The 24394-nt window shown below is 45.5% G+C and overlaps 1 protein-coding gene across 7 annotated transcripts in view; it reads left to right on the top strand.

The window, feature by feature from the left end:
• Window positions 1-24394, top strand: part of LOC119187845 (copper-transporting ATPase 2) — a 166858-nt gene that overhangs the window by 77201 nt on the left and 65263 nt on the right. For 6 of the 7 annotated variants that reach the window (XM_075878797.1, XM_075878802.1, XM_075878800.1 and 3 more), the window contains 2 exons: window positions 3338-3480; window positions 11602-11805. In XM_075878797.1, coding sequence (XP_075734912.1) covers window positions 3338-3480; window positions 11602-11805 — 347 coding nt within the window. The remainder of the gene's footprint in view (window positions 1-3337; window positions 3481-11601; window positions 11806-24394) is intronic. The other variant, XM_075878798.1, reaches the window with a different exon arrangement.

Raw genomic sequence — 24394 nt, 5'->3', positions numbered from 1 at the left:
TAACCCTTAATGACCAGCGGTTAGCCTGTCTACGCGCTACATGCCCGGCCCATGTCCATTTCCTCTTCTTTATTTCAACTATGATATTCTTAACCCCCGTTTGTCCCCTAATCCACTCTGCTCTCTTCTTGTCTCTTAAGGTTACACCTACCATTTTTCTTTTCATTGCTCGCTGCGTCGTCCTCAATTTAAGCTGAACCCTCTTTGTAAGTCTCCAGGTTTCTGCTCTGTAGCTAAGTACCGGCAAGATACAGCTGTTATATACCTTCCTCTTGAGGGATAGTGGCAATCTACCTGTCATAATTTAAGAGTGCTTGCCGAATGCGCTCCGCCCCATTCTTATTCTTCTAGTTACTTCAATCTCGTGGTTCGGCTCTGCGGTTATTGCCTGCCCTAAGTAGACATAGTCTTTTACAACTTCAAGTGCACTATTACCTATCTCGAAGCGCTGCTCCTTTCCGAGGTTGTTGTACATTACTTTCGTTTTCTGCAGATTAATTTTAAGACCCACCTTTCTGCCCTCCTTGTCTAACTCCGTAATCATGAGTTGCAATTCGTCCCCTGAGTTACTCAGCAATGCAATGTCATCGGCGAAGCGCAGATTACTAAGGTATTCTCCATTAACTATTATCCCTAACTGTTCCCATTCTAGGCTTCTGAAAATCTCTTGTAAGCACGCGGTAAATAGCATTGGGGAGATTGTGCCCCCTGCCTTACACCCTTCTTGATTGGTATTCTGTTGCTTTCTTTATGAAGCACTATGGTAGCAGTTGACCCCCTGTAGATTTCTTCCAGAATGTTTATATATACTTCATCTACGCCCTGATTTCGCAGTGTCTGCATGACGGCTGATATTTCTATTGAATCAAACGCCTTCTCGTAATCTATGAAGGCTATGTATAGTGGTTGGTTATACTCTGAGCATTTCTCTATTACCTGATTGATGGTATGAATGTGGTCAATTGTTGAGTAGCCTGTTCGAAATCCTGCTTGTTCCTTTGGTTGATTGAATTCTGTTTTCTCTACTCTGTTAGCAATTACCTTTGTAAATAGCTTGTATACTACAGAGAGCAAGCTGATCGGCCTGTAATTCTTCAAGTCCTTGTCATCTCCTTTCTTATGTATTAAGATGATGTTAGCGTTCTTCCAAGACTCTGGTACTCTTCCCGTCAGGAGACACCTCGTAAACAGGGAAGCTAGTTTTTCTAACACAATCTGTCCTCCATCTTTCAGAAGATCTGATGTTACCTGATCCTCACCAGCAGCTTTGCCTCTTTGCATGCTCTCCAAACCTTTTCTGACTTCTTCTATCATTACTGGTGGGGTGTCATCTGGGTTACTGCTAGTTCTTATAGTATTAAGGTCTTGGTTGTCTTGGCTACTGTACAGATCTCTGTAAAACTCCTCCACTATTTTAACTATCCTATCCATATTGGTAGTTATTTTGCCTTCTTTGTCCCTTGGTGCATACATCCGACTTTTGCCTATCCCAAGTTTTCTCTTCACTGCTTTGATGCTTCCTCCGTTTTTCAGAGCGTGTTCAATTCTCTCCATGTTATACTTTCTTACATCGCATACCTTACGTCTATTAATCAACTTCGAAAGCTCTGCCAGTTCTATTTTGTCTGTTGTACTTGACACTTTCATGATTTGACGCTTCTTAATTTTCTTCGTTTCCTGGGAAAGCTTGCCAGTGTCCTGTCTAACTACCCTGCCTCCAACTTCCACTGCACACTCCGTAATGATACTCGTCAGATTATCATTCACTGTATCTACGCTAAGGTTGGTTTCCTCACTAAGAGCCGAGTACCTGTTCTGCAGCGTCACTCTGAATTCCTGTACTTTCCCTCTCAGTGCTAGCTCATTGATTGGCTTCTTGCGTATCAGTTTCTGTCGTTCCTTCTTCAAGTCTAGGCGAATTCGAGACCGTATCATTCTATGGTCACTGCATCGTACCTTGCCAACCACTTCCACATCCTGCACGATTTCTGGGTGTGCACTCATTATAAAGTCTATTTCGTTCTTATTTTCGCCATTGGGGCTCCTCCATGTCCACTTTCGGTTTTCTCGTTTTCGGTAGAAGGTATTCAAAATCCGTAAATTATTGCGTTCTGCGAATTCTACCAGTAGCTCTCCTCTGGCGTTTCTAGTACCGATGCCATAAACTCCTACTGCCAGGTCTCCAGCCTGCTTTTTTCCTACCTTTGCATTAAAGTCACCCATCACTATAGTATACTGTGTTTTTATCTTACTCATTGCCGATTCCACGTCTTCATAGAAGCTTTCAACTGAAGCGTCATTATGGCTGGATGTAGGCGCGTAAGCCTGTACTACCTTCATCTTGTATCTTTTATTCAGTTTAATTACGATACCTACCACCCTTTCATTAATGCTATAGTATTCCTCTATGTTGCCAGCTATGTTTCTGTGAATTAGGAACCTCACTCCCAGTTCTCTTCAGTCTGCCAAGCCCCGATAGCAAAGGATGTGCCCATTCTGTAGCACGTATAGGCCTCATCTGTCCTCCTAACCTCACTGAGCCCTATTATGTCTCATTTAACACCTTCTAGCTCCTCGAATAGTACAGCTAGACTTCCCTCACTAGATAAGGTTCTAGCGTTAAACGTTGCCAAGTTCAGGTTCCAATGGCGGCCTGTCTGGATCCAGAGATTCTTAGCACCCTCTGCTGCGTTGCAGATCTGACCGCCACCGTGGTCAGTTGCTTCGCAGCTGCTGGGTACTGAGGACCGTGAGTGATTTGACGTATGCATGTGGGAGGTAGTGGCCAGATACTGCACCAGGATGGTCAATCCTTCTCTGGTGAGGGAGTGCGTTCCCGGCGGTGGTTACCGGCGAGGCCACACCCCAGGCCCCTTAATGCAGTTCCATCAACACGCGGATTTTTTTTTTTTAATCCGGTTGGGAACTGCGCGGCACCGGGATTTGAACCACGGACCTCTTACATGCGAGGCGGATGCTCTAACCACTACGCCATCGCCGCTTGTTTGTTGATAATATTGCTGTTTTAGACGTTGTCATACATTGAGCTTTCACTCTGATGTAAATTGTTATTTGCCTTTAGTGTTCCTTTTAACTGGAAATAATCAATTTATGCTTTACCTTTTGCCACATATTTTTGAGGGCTAACCACTTTTTGACAACACCAGCACTTACACTTTCCACTTTCAGAAATATAATTGTAAGAACTGACATATATATATATATATATATATATATATATATATATATATATATATATATATATATATATATATATATATATATATATATATATATATATATATATATATATATATATATATTACTGTGTTTACAGGTGTTCTTGCAGGTATACTTGCTGTGTCCGACACACTCAAGCCCGAGTCCAAAGCCACTGTGAGCAAGCTGAAAGAGATGGGATTTAAGGTTGTTCTTTTGACTGGAGACAATGCTCAGACTGCCTCAGCCATTGCAGAGCAGGTAAGAACACTTTGTTGTTTCTGTTTCTTTTTTTTTAGATGTTTAGTCTTTTTGCCAAAGTAAAACATTTGGTTGGTATGAACAGTGTGTGCATCATATTTTTGTTTTACAGCATTAGGTGTTCTACTGGCAATGTTAGTATCAGCGTACAATAATTGTAACCACTGATTGCTATAGTTGCAATACTGTCTGAAAGATAATACTAATAGTAATGGAAATGATCAACCAGTCACTGCAGAAGTGATAAATTACACATGCATGCACACAGGGTGTTCTTTTTTAGAAATTGGGGTCTTTTTTATATAAACAGAGGGTATGACAGTGAGACTCCCTTCATCCTTTACACACATTCCTATTTATACGTCAAGTGCAAATGTAAAGTTGCATGAAAAAATTGAAGTCGCAAAAGCTTTCTGATTACCAGGTTCATGTCCTCTCTTTTGTGTAGCTAGTGCCTCACTTGATGCGAACCTCCAACAGCCTCAGTTTAGTACTCTTGAAGCCAAGATAATTATACTCAAACCTCGATATAACGAACCTAGATATGACGAAATATTGGTTATAACCAGAAGCAGCACCAGGGGGGGGGGGGGAGCACGGGTAGGGCATGGGTGGGCTGGAGCCATCCGCCCCCCTTGCCCCCCCCCCCCCCCCCCCCCAAGAGCAAGTATAGTCAAAACACAATGCATAAGTTCTGTGCCTCCCTGCCCCCCTGAAGGAACACAATTGTCATCGGTGCACCTCCAGAAAAAAATTCTGGCGCTGCCCCTGGCACCAGAATTTTTCTTTAGAGCATTTTTATTTAGATAACGATCCAAATAAAAATGTTCTTGCAATATGCAATATAGTGTTAGGAATGTACCTTTACAATGAATTTTTGAATTTAAGGAACTTTTTCCGTGTAAGATGCAACTTCATTATAATAAGGTTTGAGTGTACGTATTATAAGGTAAGTTTAAAGGCTTGAGATGCTTTAATTTGACTTATAAGGAAAACCCACGTTTAAAGCACTGACTTGCTGGCCACCAGCTATGACTCAAGTATTCAGCTTCCAGAGCTGCCACAATGCCACTGTTCCTGGATCTCTGGCATGCTGCTTTGATTCAAGTCCTACATATTCCAGTGTCATTGCTTTGATATGTACAATTCCTAATACACTTTGTCATTGCTTTTCATTGTCTAATGCTCCTAATTGAATGTATTCAAGCATATTAATTAATTGTTTTTATTTTGTTGGTGCCTTGGCGTTTGATAGTTAACCATGTTAGGAATAAATTTTCATTCAGCATATTCACAATGTACCATATTTACACGACTGTGAGGTGACTCGATCGTAAGTTGACCCCCATAAAATCACTTGGCAAAAAAAAAAGAAAAAGAAAGAAAAGTGCATGAGCACAATTCATTAAAAAAAAAAGTCACAGCTTTGCCACAAAGATGAAGCAATGAACGTGATACCAACAAATTGGAAGGTCACGCGCAGAATGGCAAGCAGATCGAAACGTGCTCCGCGTTTCTCACACACAAATGACACACGAAACTCTCTGGTACAGATGAATGCGAATAAGCATCTCAGTTGTTACTACGCTGTGTCTGAAAAGCGCACCTTTTTCCCAAACGGAGGCTGTGCAACGATTGCGGTGACCTTTGCTGACGATTGCTAAACTACAATAGAATCATTCCAGTGCAAGCCCAACGCCAGCCAAGCCGTATGATCCTCCCCACTGGGAGATAAGGGCGCACGAGAGATCGTCTACTCCCCTCCTTCCCGCGGGCCAAGGTACGCGTGAGAGATGAGAGCCACCTGCACTCATTGTTCCATCTTGCTGATAATGCTGAAAATACGATAGCCATAGCTACCCCCCCTCCCCCGAGATGCCCGTCAACAGCGGTAAGTAGTAGATATTGTTACGATGGGGCGTGTTTATTGAAGAGCGAATGGCGAAGGGTAGCCACGCTGACACCGAGCTGCTTCCAAAACAGACCACTTCGTTCTCCCCTTCTTCTCTTCACACGTTGCCGCTTCAGCGTAACACTCCCCCTTTCCCAGATGAAGCCCCCTGGGCGAGCATCAGTCACGAGGATGAAAGCGCTTTAGGCAGGAGATGTGAACAAGCTGCATCTGCCTAGAACGGTAGCCATGAGATAAGAGACAAGCAATCGAGTATGTCACATCACTTAGGTGATTGACGATGACAAAAGGACCGGTGTAACAAGCCAGGAACTTCTGGTACAGACCACACTTGCGAAAGGGTGCCCATCGCCATACTTTTTCTCCTGTTTCATACGACACGTTCTTGTGCCGTGAATCATAGGCGAACTTGGAGCGGTCTTGGGTTGCCAAAGTACGGAGCTGAGCTAGGCGACGTGCTTCCTTCGCGCGGCAGATAGTCTGGGCAATGGAAGAGTCCTCATGCGCATGAAAAGGCAGAATGGTGTCAAGAAAGTGGCGGGGTGGGCTGACATAAAGAAGATAAAATGGACTGTAGCCAGAGGTTTCATGCTTTGCCGTGTTATAAGCGTAGGTGATAAATGGCAAGATGTCATCCCAGTTCTTGTGCCTGGAGTCAATGTACACCGAAAGCATGTTAGTAAACATTCTGTTGGTGCACTCGACGAGGCTATTTGTCTGCGGGTGATATGGGGTCGAGTGGCGAAACTGGCAAGCACAGAGACGCAAGAGTTCTTTTACAACATCGGCTACGAATTGTCGACCACGATCACTCAGAATAATCCGAGGCGGTCCATAACGCAGTATCACAGAAGAAAGGAGGAACCTCGATACATCGATGGCCGTGGCTGTTGGTAGCGCTTTAGTTTTCACATAACGTGTTATGCGGTCAACACAGACTATCATTCAACGGTTGTTGTTCAATGAGCGCGGAAATGGACAAAGAAGATCCACTCACATCATTTCAAAAGGAGACGAGAGTGACATCAAGGTGTGGAGGAGACCAACCGGGGTAGTATTTGGTCGCTTGAATTGCTGGCATTTCTCACAACTTGCCACATACTTTTCTGTATTGCGTCGCATGGTAGGCCAGTAGAATTGAGCCAGAAGGCGGTGGTACGTTTCGGCGAGCCCCAGGTGCCCCGCTGATGCGTCGTCGTGCATAGCATAGAGTACATGCATTCTCAAATTCTTGGGGACCACTAAAAGAAGGCGGGCACCATCAGCCACGTAATTTTTTTCTGTAAAGTAAGCCCTCTCAAACGATAAAGCCATGGCTACCTATCGGTTGAGCGGCTGAGTCAGAGATCATCCAAGCTGCGGTCATTGCGCTGTTTTTCTCGGAAGGTAGCGAGGTCAGGAAAAGCAGTATCGTTGACGGCAGCTAGAAAATCGTCAAAATTGGTGGTGTCGCATAGAGTGGTTTGAGTTTGAGTTTATTTAACGACGTGACAAGTACACGAAAATACACTGTATACGTGGTTTAGTGCGAAGGGAAAAAAGCTGCATTTCACAGCTTGACTGGCCCCTTCACCCAGAAAAAAATCTAAACTACAAATTTACAAAAATACAAAAATTACAGGCAGCGGAAAGCGACAATACAAAAAGAAACATGCATGTGGCCCATGACAGCAAATAATAGAATGACAACTCTGAAATACATACAGAAATATTGATAACAAAGCAATGTATGAAAGAATAAAAACTGAATAACCATTACAGAAAGAGAAGCCTCGAGAGACAGTCGGCATCTGCATGATGGCGGCCACTCTTGTAGCATATTGTAAAGTTAAATTCCTGCAAAGGTAGCGCCCATCGCACGAGGCGACCAGAAGGATCACGGAGACCAAGCAACCAACTTAGTGAATGCCGTTCAGTCACGATCGTGAACTGCCGCCCGTAGAGATATGGGCGAAACTTATGCACAGCAAAAACCACAGCGAGGCACTCTTGTTCAGTAACGGTGTAATTCTTCTCGGCCTTGCTAAATTAATGACTGGCGTAGGCGATGACATGCCCGACGGCGTCGAAGCGCTGGGTGAGCACGGCGCCGAGACCAATGCCACTCGCGTCAGTGTGCACTTCTGTCGTGGCAGACGGGTTGAAATGGTGCAGTATGGGTCCAGACATGAGAAGGAAAGTTCACGAAACGAGGCATCACACTCTGCTGTCCAGATGAAATTCTTATCTTTGCAAAGTAGTGAAGTCAATGAGTAGGCAGTATCAGCAAACTTGAACACAAATCGGCGGAAGTATGAACAGAGACCCAGAAAACTGCTTAGTTCGTGTTGTGACTGCGGTTGTTGGAAACAGGTAACTGCAGCAACCTTCTGAGGGTCTGGGCGCACACCATGTTTGTCTACAAGATGACCATGTGCTTCTCGCTGACCGAAGTGACATTTCTTGGAGTTCAGGGTAAGGGCAGCTAGTTCAAGGCATGTTAAAACAACGTCAAGTCGATGGTTGTGTTCAGCTAAAGTGCGTCCAAAAATGATGATGTCGTCAAGGTAACATAAACAAATCTCCCATTTGAGACCACGCATTACCGTGTCCATAAACCTTTCAAATGTCGCAGGGGTGTTGCACAAACCAAACGGCATGACATTGAATTCAAGCAATCCGTCTGGCGTGACAGAAGTGGTTTTCTATTTGTCAGCGGAATGCATAGGTACCTGCCAATAGCCCCATCGTAGGTCCACAGATGAGAAGTAAGATGCCGAATGAAGACAGTCGATAACGTCGTCTATGCGGGGAAGTGGATACACATCCTTTTTTATCACCGAATTCAGATGCCGGTAGTCGACGCGAAACCTCCAGGACCCCCCTTTTTTTTTTTCACGAGGATGACCGGTGCAGTCCAGGGGCTAGAAGAGTCTTGAATGACGCCTTTAGCCAACATGTCTTCCACCTGTTCGGCGATCACCTTGCACTCCAATGCAGACACACGGTATGGTTTCTGCCTTATGGGATGCGCAAACCCCGCGTCAATCCTGTGGCGAGCCCGCATATTGGGAACACGAACTTTGGTAGCGTCCTTGGTGAAATTAAACAATGAAGCATGCCTGCTAAGGACGCTGACCAGGGCTTCACGCTTTCAGAGGGTAGTGCCTTGCTAATCATGTTCAAAAACGGTGAAGAGTCTTCGGGGACACCAGGGCTAGTCTCATGTGCCCGGGATTCATTCGAGGCGTGATTGCTTAAGGCGTAGCATTAAGGCTCGTATCCGCTTCAAACGAGGCAAGTCGGATACCGCTTGGAAGCACAACAGACTGGTTAGAAAAATTTGATATCCACAATGTACTTGTGCCACAGGCCACATAGACAATACAGCGAGGCACGAGCACACCCTTCTTTGCGACGATTGATGGCATCGGCTCAACAACAGTGTCGAATACATCGTTGTTGGTACTAGTAACAGTAACCTGAACGCTGGATAATAAATGGGGCAGTACGACAGAATCTTCACAGACGGCGAGGGTGTGCGAACAAGTAACAGGTTCGTCGGCAACAAAAGGAGAGACAAAAAGCTAGCCGGTACCGCAATCAAGAGTGGCACTGCACTGTTGCAGTAAATCTAGACCCAGAATCACATTATGCGTTGATTTAGCGAGCACTGTGAATTCAGCTTGATAGACGTTATTAGCGAAATAGACGTTCACGGTACACACGCCAAGAGGTCGTAGCAATTCTCCACTCACAGCATGAAATGTGCTCGCATTATCCCACTTGAACATCACCTTATGGCCTAATTGGGTTTGGAAATCCATGCTCATAACAGAGACACTTGCTCCCATCTCCACTAAAGCTGTCATTGTAACATTGTCCACAGAAACACAAATCTTATGACGCATAGTCACTGGTGGAGGCTTAGCGGCGTGTAGTTAAAGATGACTGGCAATCTCACCGCCATCGGTCGCCCTGCCTAGTTTCCCGGCGGCGGTGAAGTAGGACGTCGTCAAGAAGGTGGGGATCTTCAGTAGCGTGAAGGTGGTGGCGTCAACGTCAGTGGGTCACTGCGGTGATTCCCCCAATGGTTTGGCCTGCTGTCAGAGTCTGAGGGCCAGGGTGTCTCGTTAACAGGCTGATTGCTGCGCCCGTAGAAAGTGCGTAGTCGCCTGTAGGGCGGTGCTTCCGTGCGACGGCGATCGGGGCAGAATCAGGTGGCATGACCGTGGATGCCATAATGAAAGCATATGGGACGTTCGCGGGGTGCGCTGATGTCGGCATAAGGATGAATGACCCGGTTGTTCCATGCCTGATAACCAGTAGGTGGTCTGCGCGCGTATTCGTCATCCAATGTGCAGTACAAATGCATAGTTTGGCTTGGCTCTCGAGGACGAGGCGTATAGTTGTAGGTATCAAGGGAGGCGGCGTTGATAGTCGTAATACTTAAGTTGCAGGAAGGAAAGGGTTCTCGAACATTAGGTGCCGGCCGAGAAGCCGCCTTGCGTAGGTCGAGCTCTTCGCGCACTTTTTGGCGAATCATGGACACGAGATCTGATGGAGTTAGATGCACGTCAACACTGGCGACATTAGTTACGTTGGGCAGGCGGCCGAACTTTGTTGTAATTAGTCACGCTTTCAGCGCTTCAAACGTACGGCAGTGCTTGATAATGTCATTTACACGCTCCAACTTTTTTTTGTGATGAGGAACTGGTAAATGTCCTCCGCGATCCCTTTTAGAAGATGACCAACCTTGTCCTCTTCTGTCATCCAGGGGTCCAGTGCCCTGTACAACTTGAGCACCTCCTCGATATACATCGTGCAGGTTTCCCCGGGGACTTGCGCTCATTGCATAAGAGTTTGCTCGGCACGCTTATTCTTCGCTGACGGATCTCCGAAGCACAACTTGATTTCATCGACGAACTTCTGCCACGTCGTCAGGCTTTCTTCATGGTTTTCAAACCATACAGATGCGGTTCCTTTGAGAAAGAGTCCCACATTATTGGCTGGCCGGTGGCATCTCAGCCATTAAACTGACTCGCCCGTTGGTAGGAGCTGAGCCACGAGTCGACATTTTCTGCAGCTTGTCCAGTGAAGGATGGAGGCTGGATGTAGGGCTTGCACGGAATGCGGGAAGCAGGTGGCTCGTTGTCATTGTTGTCATGAGACCCCATCGCAGTTGGCAGACCGGCAAGTCGTCGGCTTCGGCGAAGCTCCGCGTATTGCACCTCAGCGATCGATGAGTCGCCGTTCATCGGAACACCGTTATCGTGCCCAGCACCTCTCACCAAAACTGTTACAATGGGGTGTGTTTATTGAAGAGCGAATGGCGAAGGGTAGCTGCGCCGACACCGAGCTGCTTCCGAAACAGACCACTTCGTTCTCCTCTTCCTCTCTTCATATGTTGCCGCTTCAGTGTAACAATATAAATAACTTGCCGTTTGAACATACAAGAAGGTATCCCTCGGTGGCTCAGTAGTTAACGCCTCCTCGCATTCCGATTACACATGCCGAAGTCTTTTTTCTGGATCTTTTTCTTTCTTACGTTTTTATATGTATATAGATACGTATGCATATACGGTGCATGACATCGACTCCAACGCCCATGTCGATGCCGGTGGAGAAATCCTGCTGAGAGTGTCCATATAATTGCTATCGCAATAAATATTTTTTAACTCATCATCAAGCCGTCAATGTGCCAAAATGGCTTCACGGCAGTGCTTGAGACTTGTGCAGAAAAGTTAGCTTCGCAAAGTTACGTAGGGATGATTTTCAGAAAGACCTTGCAACCGGAACTAGTTTTCAATTCTAGGTCGGCGCCCCATCTTTGGATTTCAAATTAAGACAAATTGGGTTAGCCTACTATCGTGTAAATACTTTGTACGGGGACTTTGGGACGGTATTAATTTACAGTAGTGCATTTGTTAACATTGCTGCTCCAAAAGCATGTGTTAAGAAATCAGTTGTATACAGTTGAGCCCCTTTATAAGAGGCACTGGAGTATGAGACATATGCGTATAAAAGACGCCAGTGTGCCTACATTGAAATAGGGCTTGATGAGAAAATGCAAACATGGTCCCCTGCGTTTATAAGACACCTGATATAAAAGACAGCAACTGCTTACCTGTGCATGTCTCTTATAAAGGGATTCAATTGTATTCTCTTTTCTTGTGTTGTGCTGAAGAAAAACATTCTTACTTGGCATAAAAATCCTTGTTACTTTGCAGGTTGGCATTGATGAGGTGTTTGCTCAAGTCTTGCCCTCCCACAAAGCAGAGAAAATTAAATCACTGCAGAATGAAGGTTTCAAGGTCGCCATGGTTGGTGATGGCATCAATGACTCACCTGCCTTAGTTAAGGCTGATGTTGGCATTGCCCTCTCAGACGGCACAGATGTGGCTATTGAAGCTGCAGACTTGGTTTTGATTCGGGTAAGAAATTACAAAATCTGCTATAACTGACTCAAAAAGAGAGAGAAAAAAAAAATACGAAGAACAATGACTACCTTTCCATAATTTTGTTGTGCGTGTGATTGTGGGCCGTTGTTACCTCCTCTCTCATACTAAAAAATGTGGGTGGTCTTTCCTCACTGCACTACCTTTAATATGCTATCTCGCAAGGCACCACATTTTGTTCAATAGGGTTCAATTCTTATAAGGGCTCACATTTTTCTTAATTTCAGGGGATTTCGGTAGATGTTTTCTAGTGTGAGTCGCTTGTTATTGCCATTGTTCTTGTTGCTGGGTAACATTAAGTCACTTATGATTCCTGGTAACACCATAAGTATATCAACACCAGTGACTTCTGTTTAATAGAAGCTCTTTAAGCTCGCAGAGGCATTATCTTGCAGCCTGAAGAATACCATCCACCTCATGCACTGGTGACCTCATTTTCTCTCATCTCCAACCCTAGCTAGCATTGATTTTCACTCCACTGAACTGGTAACCCACTTGAGATGACCAAAACGAGGAAAGAAATTATTGTTTTCATACCTTGTTATGAAGGTCATTCGGGATTGCTTTGCTTTATATTTGAGATATTGATTTACTTGGCAGTTCATGGGATTCGCAAAAGTTACTAAACAGGAAAGGTTTTAGTGATATGCAACTATCGTTGAATACCAATGGCAGAGTCTGAGCAGATGACGGACTCTGCGAACAAGCATTCGACACTGGTATTTGCAAGTTCTGTAGACTGTCACCCCCGCGGCTGCCAGTGTAATTTTTTCAAAGAGTATCGGAGTAGCGGTGGGGCCGCCGTATCTATAGCATGTGCATGTAGTACGTCTTGGCTGGCGCTGGTCTTCCACCAGAACGTTTTTGTTGTAGTTACCGGGCACAAAAAGGTCACTGCAGTCATTGCACAGTCTACGTTTGCAAAAAGGGTGCACTTTTTCAAACACAGTGAAGTAACAACTGAGACGCTTATTCGCGTTCATCAGTACAACGATCAGTACCTGTCTGTACGTTATGTGCGTCATTGTTGCGTGACAAATGCGGGGCACGTTTTGATCTGCTTGCCATATGGCGCGTGACCTTCCGATTTGTTGCTATTGCGTTCATTGCTTCACCTTTGCGGCAAAGCTGTGACTTTTTAAAAATAATGTGTCACAAATATTGGCATTGCGATAACTTAGCGAAATCTTACATCGGTAACTATCCACTCAAAACTGAGGACGTGAAAGGAAATACCGAATGTTATAACACTGTTTGGGGTTTTGCGCGACAAACCACGTAATGATCGTTAGGCACGCCTTTAGTGGAGGACAACATGCACGGACATTGCATGGTACTCGGCCTCTAACATTCCACCTTCATCTCAAAGCAACCGTCGTGGCCAGAATCGAACAAGTGACGCTCGAGTCAGAGCAGAACATCGTAACCACCGCGTTACCGCGGCACACACGTATAAAGCATTGAAGAACAGTAAGATTACTTTGTGTCGCCAAACGTCAGACCACAAAAGAGACGTCTTGCAGACTGGAACGACCAGCACGAAGACGAAAAGCAAGCTAACATTCCTATACAGAACCTTCCCAGTCATATGTGAATTGCACTTTGTGTGGAGTGGATTTTGGCGAAAATTGGACGTCTGCAGGCAGAGTCCTTCCACAACGACAGATGCACTACAGGCATTCACGCCACAACAAGTGATGTGTTTGGCATTCAGGACCTTTTCGCCTTCAACGAGGCATCGTATCCAAGTTTCTGAAGCGCCGGGATGGCACATAATGTGCAACTGCAAAAACTGTAGAGTCATTGCGAAGTGAAAAAAACGAACAAAAAAAAACAACACTGCAGTACAGGTTGCACATGTGCTCAGCGACTCCGATACTCTCTGTGGGCGCCATATTGAAGCACCCTGTGCGCCCCCTGTAGGCGATGAAACTCGCAAATAAAGCAGTGCCTCCAAATCTGTGATTAGAACATAACCCACACTGCTGTAGTAAGGAGCAAGTTCTATTTTTTAGGGGCAAAATAACCCAGGACACCTTGCGTGTAGTAGTCATACTGGCAAGTCTTTCAGCATATGAACATAGGAACCTATGTTCACATGCTAAAAGACTTGCCAGTATGACTACCCACCAACTAGCCCAAGCTTCCACATGTGCGTAGTAGTCCTCTGTCACTGTGAAATTTTGTTAGCACATCATTGTCCATGGGAAAATAGGCCATTTTTGGGTACTCTAGGAAACCATTTTTTTACTGCCACACAAATATAGTACAAATTCGTATAACAAAATATGCACTTTCGAATGATAATAAATTTAAAGCAGACATTACTATTCTGCCCAAAAGAAACTTGAATCATTTAATATGTAGTATGAAAATTGTAACAAAAACGAGAACACTCTGTAAATGCATCAATGCTGTTTTGTATCAAGTTAATGCAAAAAAATTTCAAAATGTACATTTTCACCAAAAATGTCAAATCCAATACCCCTGATAATATAAACATTTCATCTGTAGCGGTTATTTAAATACAAAATAACACGTTACTCGAAGTGGCTGTAGTGTCACCTTTCAATGCAGAGCTATGGCTTTTAGAACATGCCAGATATCATTAAAAAGAGCTTGGCACTGGCAATGAAAGTTATCGGCGGATACCTGTTAATGTTTCACGACTGTTCGACACACGTTCGTTGTCTGTGCTGATATTCGTTGAGCGAAAATCACCATCCAAGTCTTTGCTGCTACTGTCATAAAAAAGTGATGAAGCATACTCGTCGGAATCTGCTAAAATTTGCCATTTCAATAGGCAGCAAGTGCGCGCAGTGTTGACACCATTTTTGAAGCTACCAGTATTTGACCCTCTCCACTTGAAAAAAGCACTTCAAAGCTCCCACAGCATTAAAAAAGAGGAAGGAAAAAGTGAAACTAGAAAAATAGTTACGATGTTATGGTAATGTTAGCTGTCTATAATCACTTTTAGTGCAGCAGAACTTGAAAACCGTGGATAGCGGGCTATCGATGGTTATAGGCATGGACAAGAAAGTTAAAAACCACCACACACAAGCAGCAGTTTCAGCATTTTTATCACTATTCAGCGAGTTCTTTGTGCTGGAATCGGAGCTTGCAGACTCTGAGCTTTCAAGTAGCAGTTGCAGTGCCGCCTGCATTCCCAAGCCATTCATGACTTCTACTATTACCACCAAAACTTGTGGCTATAGATGAATGGATGCCATGAGGATCCCCTTTACAACAGGGCGGGGACGAGTGTGCTCGACAAATAAAAACCAGGATCGACAAATATAAAAAACTTTTCTTTTTTGGCTGAAATTGACTACTTTCTCTGCCCATATACTCTCTTTCATATTCCTTAGTCTCTCTTTGAACCTTATTTTTCTCCGAGGACTCAAAATTTTCCCGTCCCATATCACCCTTACAGCCTAATTTGTCATCTTCCTGTGAGCACTTAATGCAAGGTGTCCCACGGTCTTTTGTTTTACATTCAGTCTCTTGCACATTACCAAGTTTCCAAATGTAAGCCTTGAAACCATTACGCCTTTTCACGGACCTCAAAGCACCTCTTACTTACTGTATACCCAGTGTACCCACAACACTATGTGCTTCAATATTGCAGAATTTGTCTTTTCTTTTGCTACTGGGTTTTTTTTTTTTTACCTCCACGTATTTGTCACCCTCATATGTCTATACTGCAAGGTACTCATATTCGCTTACTCCATAGAGTTTCTTATAAATGCACTAGAGAGTACTCTGGCGCTAGTGTCTATGGGAGCTGCAATGCACGGCGTTACAGCTAGCATGGGAATGATGGGTAATACATAGATTTGTCTAATCTTCGTTCTTCTGGGTCTATTTGGATTCGCATGGCTTGGAACTGCTTTTTCATTAAACAAAAATCGGCAAATGTTCAGTAGTTGCGCTTCACCACTTTAACCTTTTCAAATCAAATCACAAAGTTCAAATTACAAAGTTTGCAGCTGTTAGTTTTTTTATTCTAAGCAATCCCAAAACACACACCAATAAACATAGACACAAGTGCGTTCAAAGCCCGCAAGCACGAAGACTAGGCAAATTCGTGTACTACCTATCATTCCTATAGTTGCTAAACGATCGCTGTGCCAGAGTCCCCTCTAGTTAACTTTAAGAAACTATATGGCTTAGCCTTGGTATTTCTTGGCCACCTGATCACCCACCTGATCATTGGAATCATTTAATATTGATACATAACAGCCGCTAAACACTGCTGCATGAAAGAGGAGGACGAAGTGAGTTTTCATTTGATGCTGGTCTGGCGCCATCTTGATCAATCGAGTTCTGTGCGCTGTAAATAGATCATTAAACAAGTTACTCGTAACATTATTGGTGGAGGTGGACGACCCCCGTACCTCGATGGAGACGCGCAGCGGTTGCACCATCGGCGACCTTTCGACTGCTTCGACTGTTGGTACTACCTCTACGCCGCCCTCATCAGTCCAAGCCACCACCTACGTCACACTCCCGCACCTCCAGGATCCCGGCACTTTCTCTGGTGATGATACGATCGATCTTGACACTTTGCTGAACCGGTACGAGCACGTCAGTGCTACTCACCGCTGGGATCCCACGCTCATGCTCGCCAACGTGCTTTTCTACCTGGACGGCACTCCCCGAACATGGTTTGAAAGCCACGAAGCCGACATAACGAGCTGGGATCTCTTCAAAGAAAAGATACGTGACCTGTTTGGCTATTTATCTGGTCGTCAGCTCGCTGCGAAGAAGACTCTTGCCACACGGGCCCAGTCTTCTACCGAATCGTACGTCTCTTACATTCTTGACGTCTTGGCCCTTTGTTCCAAGGCCGACCAGTCCATGTCGGAAGACGAAAAGGTTAACCACGTCTTGAAAGGCATTGCTGACGATGCTTTCAACCAGCTGGTTTTTAACAACGTCTCGAGCATTGACACAGTCCTTAAAGAATGGCGACGTCTCGAACAAGCTAAAGCCCGCCGCGTAGCCCAAAGCATCGTGCGCCTTCCGAACACAGCGGCCACTTCTTCGTGTGACGACGCCTTCCACCAGGCCCCTCGATGTGACAACCTTACACGCATCATTCGTCGAGAGGTCAAGGCAGCACAACCGGTAGCCACGCCATTACCGACGCCTGCGCCTTCCCCGACCACGATCTCTTTAATACAAGCGGTCGTTCGTCAAGAGCTATCGAATGCCGGCCTACATCCTGTTCCTGCTGTATACTCTGCTGAGCCTTCTTATCGTACCCCTTCTGCTCCTCGCATACAACGCAATCCGTCCGAATGGCGTACTCTTGATGACAGGCCTATATGTTTTAACTGTCGAGGCGTTGGTCATATCGCTCGTCACTGCTGCAGCCGCTGGGCTCCACCGTCCCATTATGCACCTCAGTATCACGCCACTTCTGTTCGCCAGTCGTCCCCATCACTTTCTCCATCAACGCCGACCACACTTTTCGCTCCTGCAGCACCTCTGAGCAGACCTCGCTACGACCGGTCACCGTCCCCTGCTCGTCGTCAGTCCCGATCGCCCCCACAACGCCGTGCTGCCTCCCTGACCTATTCGCAGCACCTCCGACCGGAAAACTAGGTCCTGCAGCTTCTGGAGGTGGAGCTGCATTGACAACCTTCGTAAGAAATCCTCGATTAACGTTAACAACGAACCGGAACCTTTTGGACGTTACTGTCGACAATGTTCGTGTCAGTGCATTGATAGATACTGGCGCGCATGTGTCCATTATGAGTGCTAACCTTCGCCACCAACTTAGAAAAGTTGTCATGCCCACCCTCAACCGAGCTGTACGAGTCGCCGATGGAGGAACTGCCGCAATTCTTGGCATGTGCTCTGCGCGAGTGTCTATCGGGGAGAGAAGCACTGTCATTCTTTTCGCCGTTATCGAACATTGCCCTCATGAACTCATTCTCGGTATGGATTTTCTAGCCACGCACTCTGCCCTCATAGACTGTTCAGCTGGCTCTCTCCATCTCGATTTACCCCTCTTTTCCGACCCGACCAGCCCACCGCAAACCAGCCTCTGCTGTATTGATTTCACGTGCCTCCCGCCTAACTCTATCACACATGTCGACTTATCCTCCACGCCGCCAGTACCTGATGGTGATTACATGGTGGCCCCGATTCCTGCCGTGATGCTTACGCATGGGGTTGCTGTGCCGCATATGATTCTGACGATTACGAGAAACCGCACCTTCCTTCCACTGGTCCACTTTTCACTCACCATGCAAGTTCTGCCACAGGGTATCTCCCTGGCCAAAATTACGGCTCTCCAAGATCATCATGTCGAGCCCTTCAGAGTTGACGATTGCTGCAGCTCAGTCAGTGGTTCCACTCCATCACGTTCTTGGGGCGCCGACATCGAGCGAATGGTGTCATCGGACCTCACGTCTGAGCAAGCTGCAGCGCTTTGCCACGTTCTTGAGGGCTATCCTAGCATTTTCGACTTTGCAGCAACTCTTTTGGCCAAACGACCATTGTCACCCATCGCATAAATACTGGCCATGCAACTCCCATTCACCGACGCCCCTACCGTGTGTCTGCGTCGGAGCGTGCAATATTACAACATGAAGTCGGCAAAATGCTTGCGAAAAACATTATCGAGCCTTCATGCAGCCCCTGGGCTTCTCCAGTCGTCTTTGTTAAAAAAGAAAGATAGAACATGGCGCTTTTGTGTGGATTACCGTCACCTTAACAAAATTACCAAAAGAGACGTTTATCCTTTACCTCGCATCGACGATGCCCTCGACTGCCTGTATGGTGCCACTTATTTTTCAACTATTGACCTTCGGTCAGGGTACTGGCAGATAGCCGTCAACGAGATGGACCGCGAGAAGACCGCATTCATCACTCCTGATGGTCGTTATCAGTTCAAGGTCTCTGCCTTTGGTCTCTGCAACGCACCAGCCACATTTGAAAGAATGATGGACTCATTGCTCCAAGAGTTGAAATGGTTCACCTGCTTGTGTTACCTTGACGATGTTGTCTTTTCGCCCACATTCGACTCGCATCTTGATCGTTTGTCAGCTATTCTGGACGTTTTTCGTCGAGCCGGACTCCAGCTTAACGCCTCCAAGTGCCACTTCGCTCGTCGTCAAATTTTCGTGCTCGGTCACCTTGTTGATGCCCAAGGCGTGCGTCCAGACCCAGAGAAAATTCACGCAGTCACGAACTTTCCCGTTCCGAGGACCACAAAGGATGTCCGCAGTTTTGTGGGGTTGTGCTCATATTTCAGACGCTTTGTTAAGGACTTTGCGACCATTGCACGCCCCCTCACAGACCTCTTGAAGAAATACGCCTCGTTTATCTGGGGCCATGACCAAGCGTCATCGTTTTCGCAACTTACGACACTGCTTACAACGCCACCAATCTTGGCTCACTTCAATCCATTAGCCCCAACCGAGGTTCACACGAACGCCAGTGGACATGGCATAGGAGCTGTGCTATTGCAGCAACAATGGGGGACACGACCGTGTTATAGCCTACGCAAGTCAAGTGCCATCTCCAGCCGAGCGCAACTATTCCATCACGGAACGCGAGTGCCTCGCCCTTGTATGGGCAGTCGCCAAGTTTCGTTCATACCTGTACGGGCACTCATTCCGTGTTGTCACGGATCATCACGCGCTCTGCTGGCTAGCTTCCCTGAAGGACCCCACGGGACGTCTCGCTCGTTGGGCTCTACGCCTTCAAGAGTACATGTTCTCTGTAATGTACAAAACAGGGCGATTACATCAGGATGCGGATTGTTTATCCCGCTACCCTGTTGACAAAGGAACCGATACTGACGCTATCATGGACGTTTTTTCCGTGTCGCAGCTGTTGAACATTGGCGAAAAGCAACGTCGGGATGCTTCTTTGCGAGCCATCATTGACAAACTAGAGTCAACACCTCGCGACTCGTCCCTACGAATGTTTTTGGTTAAAGACGGGATCCTATATTGCCGTAACCTTGATTCCTTCGGATCAGACTTACTTCCTGTCATCCCAGTGCATCTGCGTTCCACTGTCCTGCATCAACTTCATGACGCTCCCGTGACGGGCCATTTGGGCGTTTCTCGCACATACGATCGGGTACGACGTCGGTTTTTTTGGCCTGGACTTGCCCGCTCTGTTCGACGCTATGTCGCCACTTGTGAGCCCTGTCAGCGTCGCAAAACGCCGTCTGCCCTCCCAGCCGGCTACCTTCAGCCGATCGACGTTCCCAACGAGCCTTTCTTTCGAGTTGGTCTCGACCTGTTGGGCCCTTTTCCACTCTCCACAGCCGGAAATAAATGGATTGCTGTTGCCACGGACTACGCGATGCGGTACGCAATCACACGAGCACTCCCGACCAGCTGCGCTACCGACGTTGTGGAGTTTCTGCTGTACGACATAATATTAGTGCACGGTGCTCCCCGTCAACTTCTCACTGACCGTGGCCGCACATTCTTACCAGCTGTCGTTCATGAAATCCTGAGGTCTTGCCATACCAAGCACAAATTTACTACTTTGTACCATCCCCAGTCAAATGGCCTCACGGAGCGCCTTAACAGGATCCTAACCGATATGCTTGCCAAATACGATGCGCCAGACCACCAGGATTGGGACATTCATTTGCCGTGTGTGACGTTCGCCTACAATTCATCTCGTCACAACACTGCCGGCTATTCGCCCTTCTATCTACTATATGGTTGGGACCCAACTCTACCCTTAGACACTTTACTACCTGCAGCCACTGAATATGCTGGGGAAGCCATTGCCCACGCCGACCACGCGTGCCAAGTCGCCCGTAACCGTCTACAGGCTTCACAGGTGCGCCAACAACAGCTCTACAATTCTCACCATAGGGACGTGCACTTTTCTCCGGGTTCTCTCGTGCTCCTCTGGTCACCTACTCGGCGTGTGGGACTGTCTGAAAAACTGTTGCCACCCTACACTGGACCATTCCGTATCGTTCGCCAAGTGACAGACGTCACGTACGAGATTGTTCCAACCAATCCAACAAAGTCATCGTCAGCTCCGAGCGACACCGTTCACGTGGCTCGGCTAAAGCCCTATTACCCCCCTTCGACAACATCTGCGTAAATTTGGCACCGGGACGGTGCTTTTACCGCCGGGGGTTATGATACATAACAGCCGCTAAACACGACTGCATGAAAGAGGAGGACCAAGTGAGTTTTCGTTTGATGCTGGTCTGGGGCCATCTTGCTCGTCGAGTTCTGTGCACTGTAAATAGACCATTAAACAAGTTACTCGTAACATTATCATCAATTCACATTTTGTTACACTAAATCCTAGTCCTAGAGCCTCGCCTTCCATTCCACATGTATCTGCCAGCCACTGTATAGCATGTTGACTGTTAACATATAGTACAATATTGTCTGCATAAAATAAACCTGGAAGCTTCTGCTCAATCATCATGTCACCCCGTTTGTGTGACAGATTAAAACCAATGTTGCTACCTTCTAGTGCTTTTTTCATTGAGACTATGTACAGCATGAATAACAATGGGGAGACTTGCTTGTCTCAGCCCCTTGCTAATTTCAATGTTCTCTTTGCTACATTTTCCTTCCCATTCTATGCAAACTGTATTTTCTCTGTATATGTCCCACACAGTCATGACCTATGCCCATTCCTTTCGATATATCCCACTATTGACAGTGCCAAGGGCGCCACTAAGCAGGCAGGCAATTGCCTTAAAGGAAAAATGTCACGTAGAGTTCTTGTCTACTTCGCCGATTTTGATAGACAAGTTACTCCACCATTGGAATTCAACATATGTGGTAGCCGAACCAACTGTGCTGAGATACTATATCTATGCTCGGCCTTGTCCTGGTGTCCTTCAGGCACAAGTGGTTCACCTAGATAAGGCCAATCCTGGAAAACTTTTACAGTCACTCTGAAAGAAAATACAGAAAAATCTCATTATTTCAAGGTCACCGGGACGGTAAAAAATTTTGAATTAAGGAAACGTGCGAGAAGTGAGATGCAAGAAACTTCTAGTAATTGAAAGTAACTATAGGTGCCCTTGTTTGTAGTGACAGCAAGTTTGCAGCTCCAAAGAGTGTGTTCTTTAGCAATACCTATTTTCAGTTTTGCCGTAAACACAAAAATAAATGGCTGGCCTCGCTGCTTCTGGCACAGGTGGAAAAAAAAAAGGAAAAAGAAAGGTCTTGTTGTTTGTGGAAATCTGCAACTGCAGAAAAGAAGACATGCTTCACTGCAACATAGTGATGGCACACGGGTAGAATGTTACCTTCTCGCGACGTCAGCACGTCGTGATGACACCATTCGTCTATTCTTTCTGGTAAAATAAGAACTTAAGTCACAGTTCTGATGGAATTATTCATGTATTTTAGCTGGAGAACACGATCACTGAAGTTTTCGAATTGAGTTTTGGAACTGAGTTTTCGAAGTAGGCTTTACAGGCAAGAACTCCGCCAGCAGTGCAAGTGCGTAAATTGCTGAAACAAGTCCCCACTCAGAGGTCTGCATAAATTGCAACTTCGTCATACTGTCCTTTATTAATTGTTTAATCATCACAGAAAGACACTGTGCAAATCATAATACCCTGACGTGACGAGAAACATGGGATAGGCTGCCAGCTTGTCACTGCTTTATTGCAGCGAAGCACATCTTTTCCACAAGCACCCATTACCGCTGGAAACGAGACCGCCTTCCTTTCTTCTTTTTTTTTTGTGTGTGTGTGCATGCGTGCATGCATGTGTGTCAGCAGCATCAGCAATAGGAGCTAGTCTGGGGAGCTTCACCTGTCACTCACTAGTACGGCCACCCTGCATTGCCCTGTAGCTCCTAAGGGCCGTCGTTTCCTTGGATTTGCAGTGAAATCGATATCGGGAATCGTCACATGACATTTAATGTTATTGAATTAACCAGGCTGGCACTAATTGCCACTTCAAATTATCTGTTCAAACCAGTGCAAAATACAGGACCGCAGAAATTCTTCTAATCAAGTAGGATTTTGAAATAACCAAGTTTGAATTAATGTGGTTTTTCTGTACTTTATATAAATGGTACCAATGATTATTGGAGTCATATGTGCATTATTATTGTAGCAAATAAGCAACTGATGGGGCGGAGATTCGCCTTGCTATGAACAGTGCTCACGGACTCAAATGAAACAATTTATTGTTGTACAATGACTGGTGTGCACAATATTTCAACACGATGACATAATTCTAGTGCAAATCTGATCTCGAAGAATAATGTTGGCTCTGATCTGCACTTTTGAGTTGAAATTACAGAGATTTGACCTAAATCGAAGACAGTTGAAATGTAATTATGTGCATCACTTAGCCCTAAATTGTCGTGTTCCAATCCGTGTGTACTGCACATTTAGGAAACGTTTTATAAAATAGCATAATAAAGGTGAATGTGGAGACAGAGAAAAACTCAATAATCTCTGGATTGCACACTAACATACGATACCTGTCCTCGGCTGTTGCAAGTACATCTGACTCACTGAAATTTGCATTCGCTGCTCTGCATTTGCATACTGTATCGCTGACCATAACAGATGACAAAATCATACATTGCCTAGATATGCACTTTTTTATCAAGTTTGCTTTCAGAAGTTCATTTTTAGAATCATCCTGTTCTTTCCAATCATGCATTCATCATTAGAACTTGGGATACAGGCTACAGCCATATTGATGACATGAAAAGAGATGGCCCCATGTATCCATAGGTAAAAGATAAGAAAGGCAAATGTATTCATGCACTCTGCCAAGCTTTATCACACTTTGTCATTATAAGTGGAACTTATATTTTAGAGGGGTTGTTGCTACGAACTCCACGTCGAAATTCCTTAACCGTGAATGCAGTTTTGGTGGGTGGGCAACTGCAATGTAGTGAAGCTAGATGCAAGTCAGAGTGCTGGGTCATTTCCATTTTTTGAACATGTTGTTTGCCAGTATTTTATTTAGTCATCTGCCTAATCCTGGGCAAAAGTGGGTAGTCAATGTCTACACAATCGCAACTGGATGGCTAATGTCTTTCAGGGTTTTTGTACATTTAATGGCAATTGACAAGATCTAATATCCCATAATGGTACGCTTTGCGTGCACGCACTTTCAATATTAGAATCATTTTTTATGCTAGCAGTAGAGAGTGTGCATTTCACTGTAATGCTATTGTTCCATGCTGATGATTCCTTCACCATGTTGACTGTGCACACCTCCGGGATTTGGCAGATCATATGACCATTAAGTAGACAGTATACATCAAACCACCTTCATTCTCAGCTTTATGGTGTTTAGTACTTTTGTTGCAATTAGATCAATACCTGTGTGGTCCTGCCGGGAAAACAGAGTAGTGCATCTCCATTACATATAGGGAGAACTGTGCAGAAAAAGCAGTGATGCTATCAGGTGTCATATTTCACTGTTTGCCTAATATATATGCTATTTGAATGCCCAGATTACACACTGTGTAGAATTCACAGTAATTTCAAATGTGTCCTCCTTGATATTCAGATATTTTGGAAAGTCTTGCATGCCAATGCTACACACAGTTGTGTTGTTACCATGTAAAC

This window comes from Rhipicephalus microplus, chromosome X (genome assembly GCF_043290135.1).
Source record: "Rhipicephalus microplus isolate Deutch F79 chromosome X, USDA_Rmic, whole genome shotgun sequence".
In the NCBI taxonomy this organism is placed as follows: Eukaryota; Metazoa; Arthropoda; class Arachnida; order Ixodida; family Ixodidae; genus Rhipicephalus; species Rhipicephalus microplus.
This window is presented reverse-complemented; position numbering and strand designations above follow the sequence as displayed.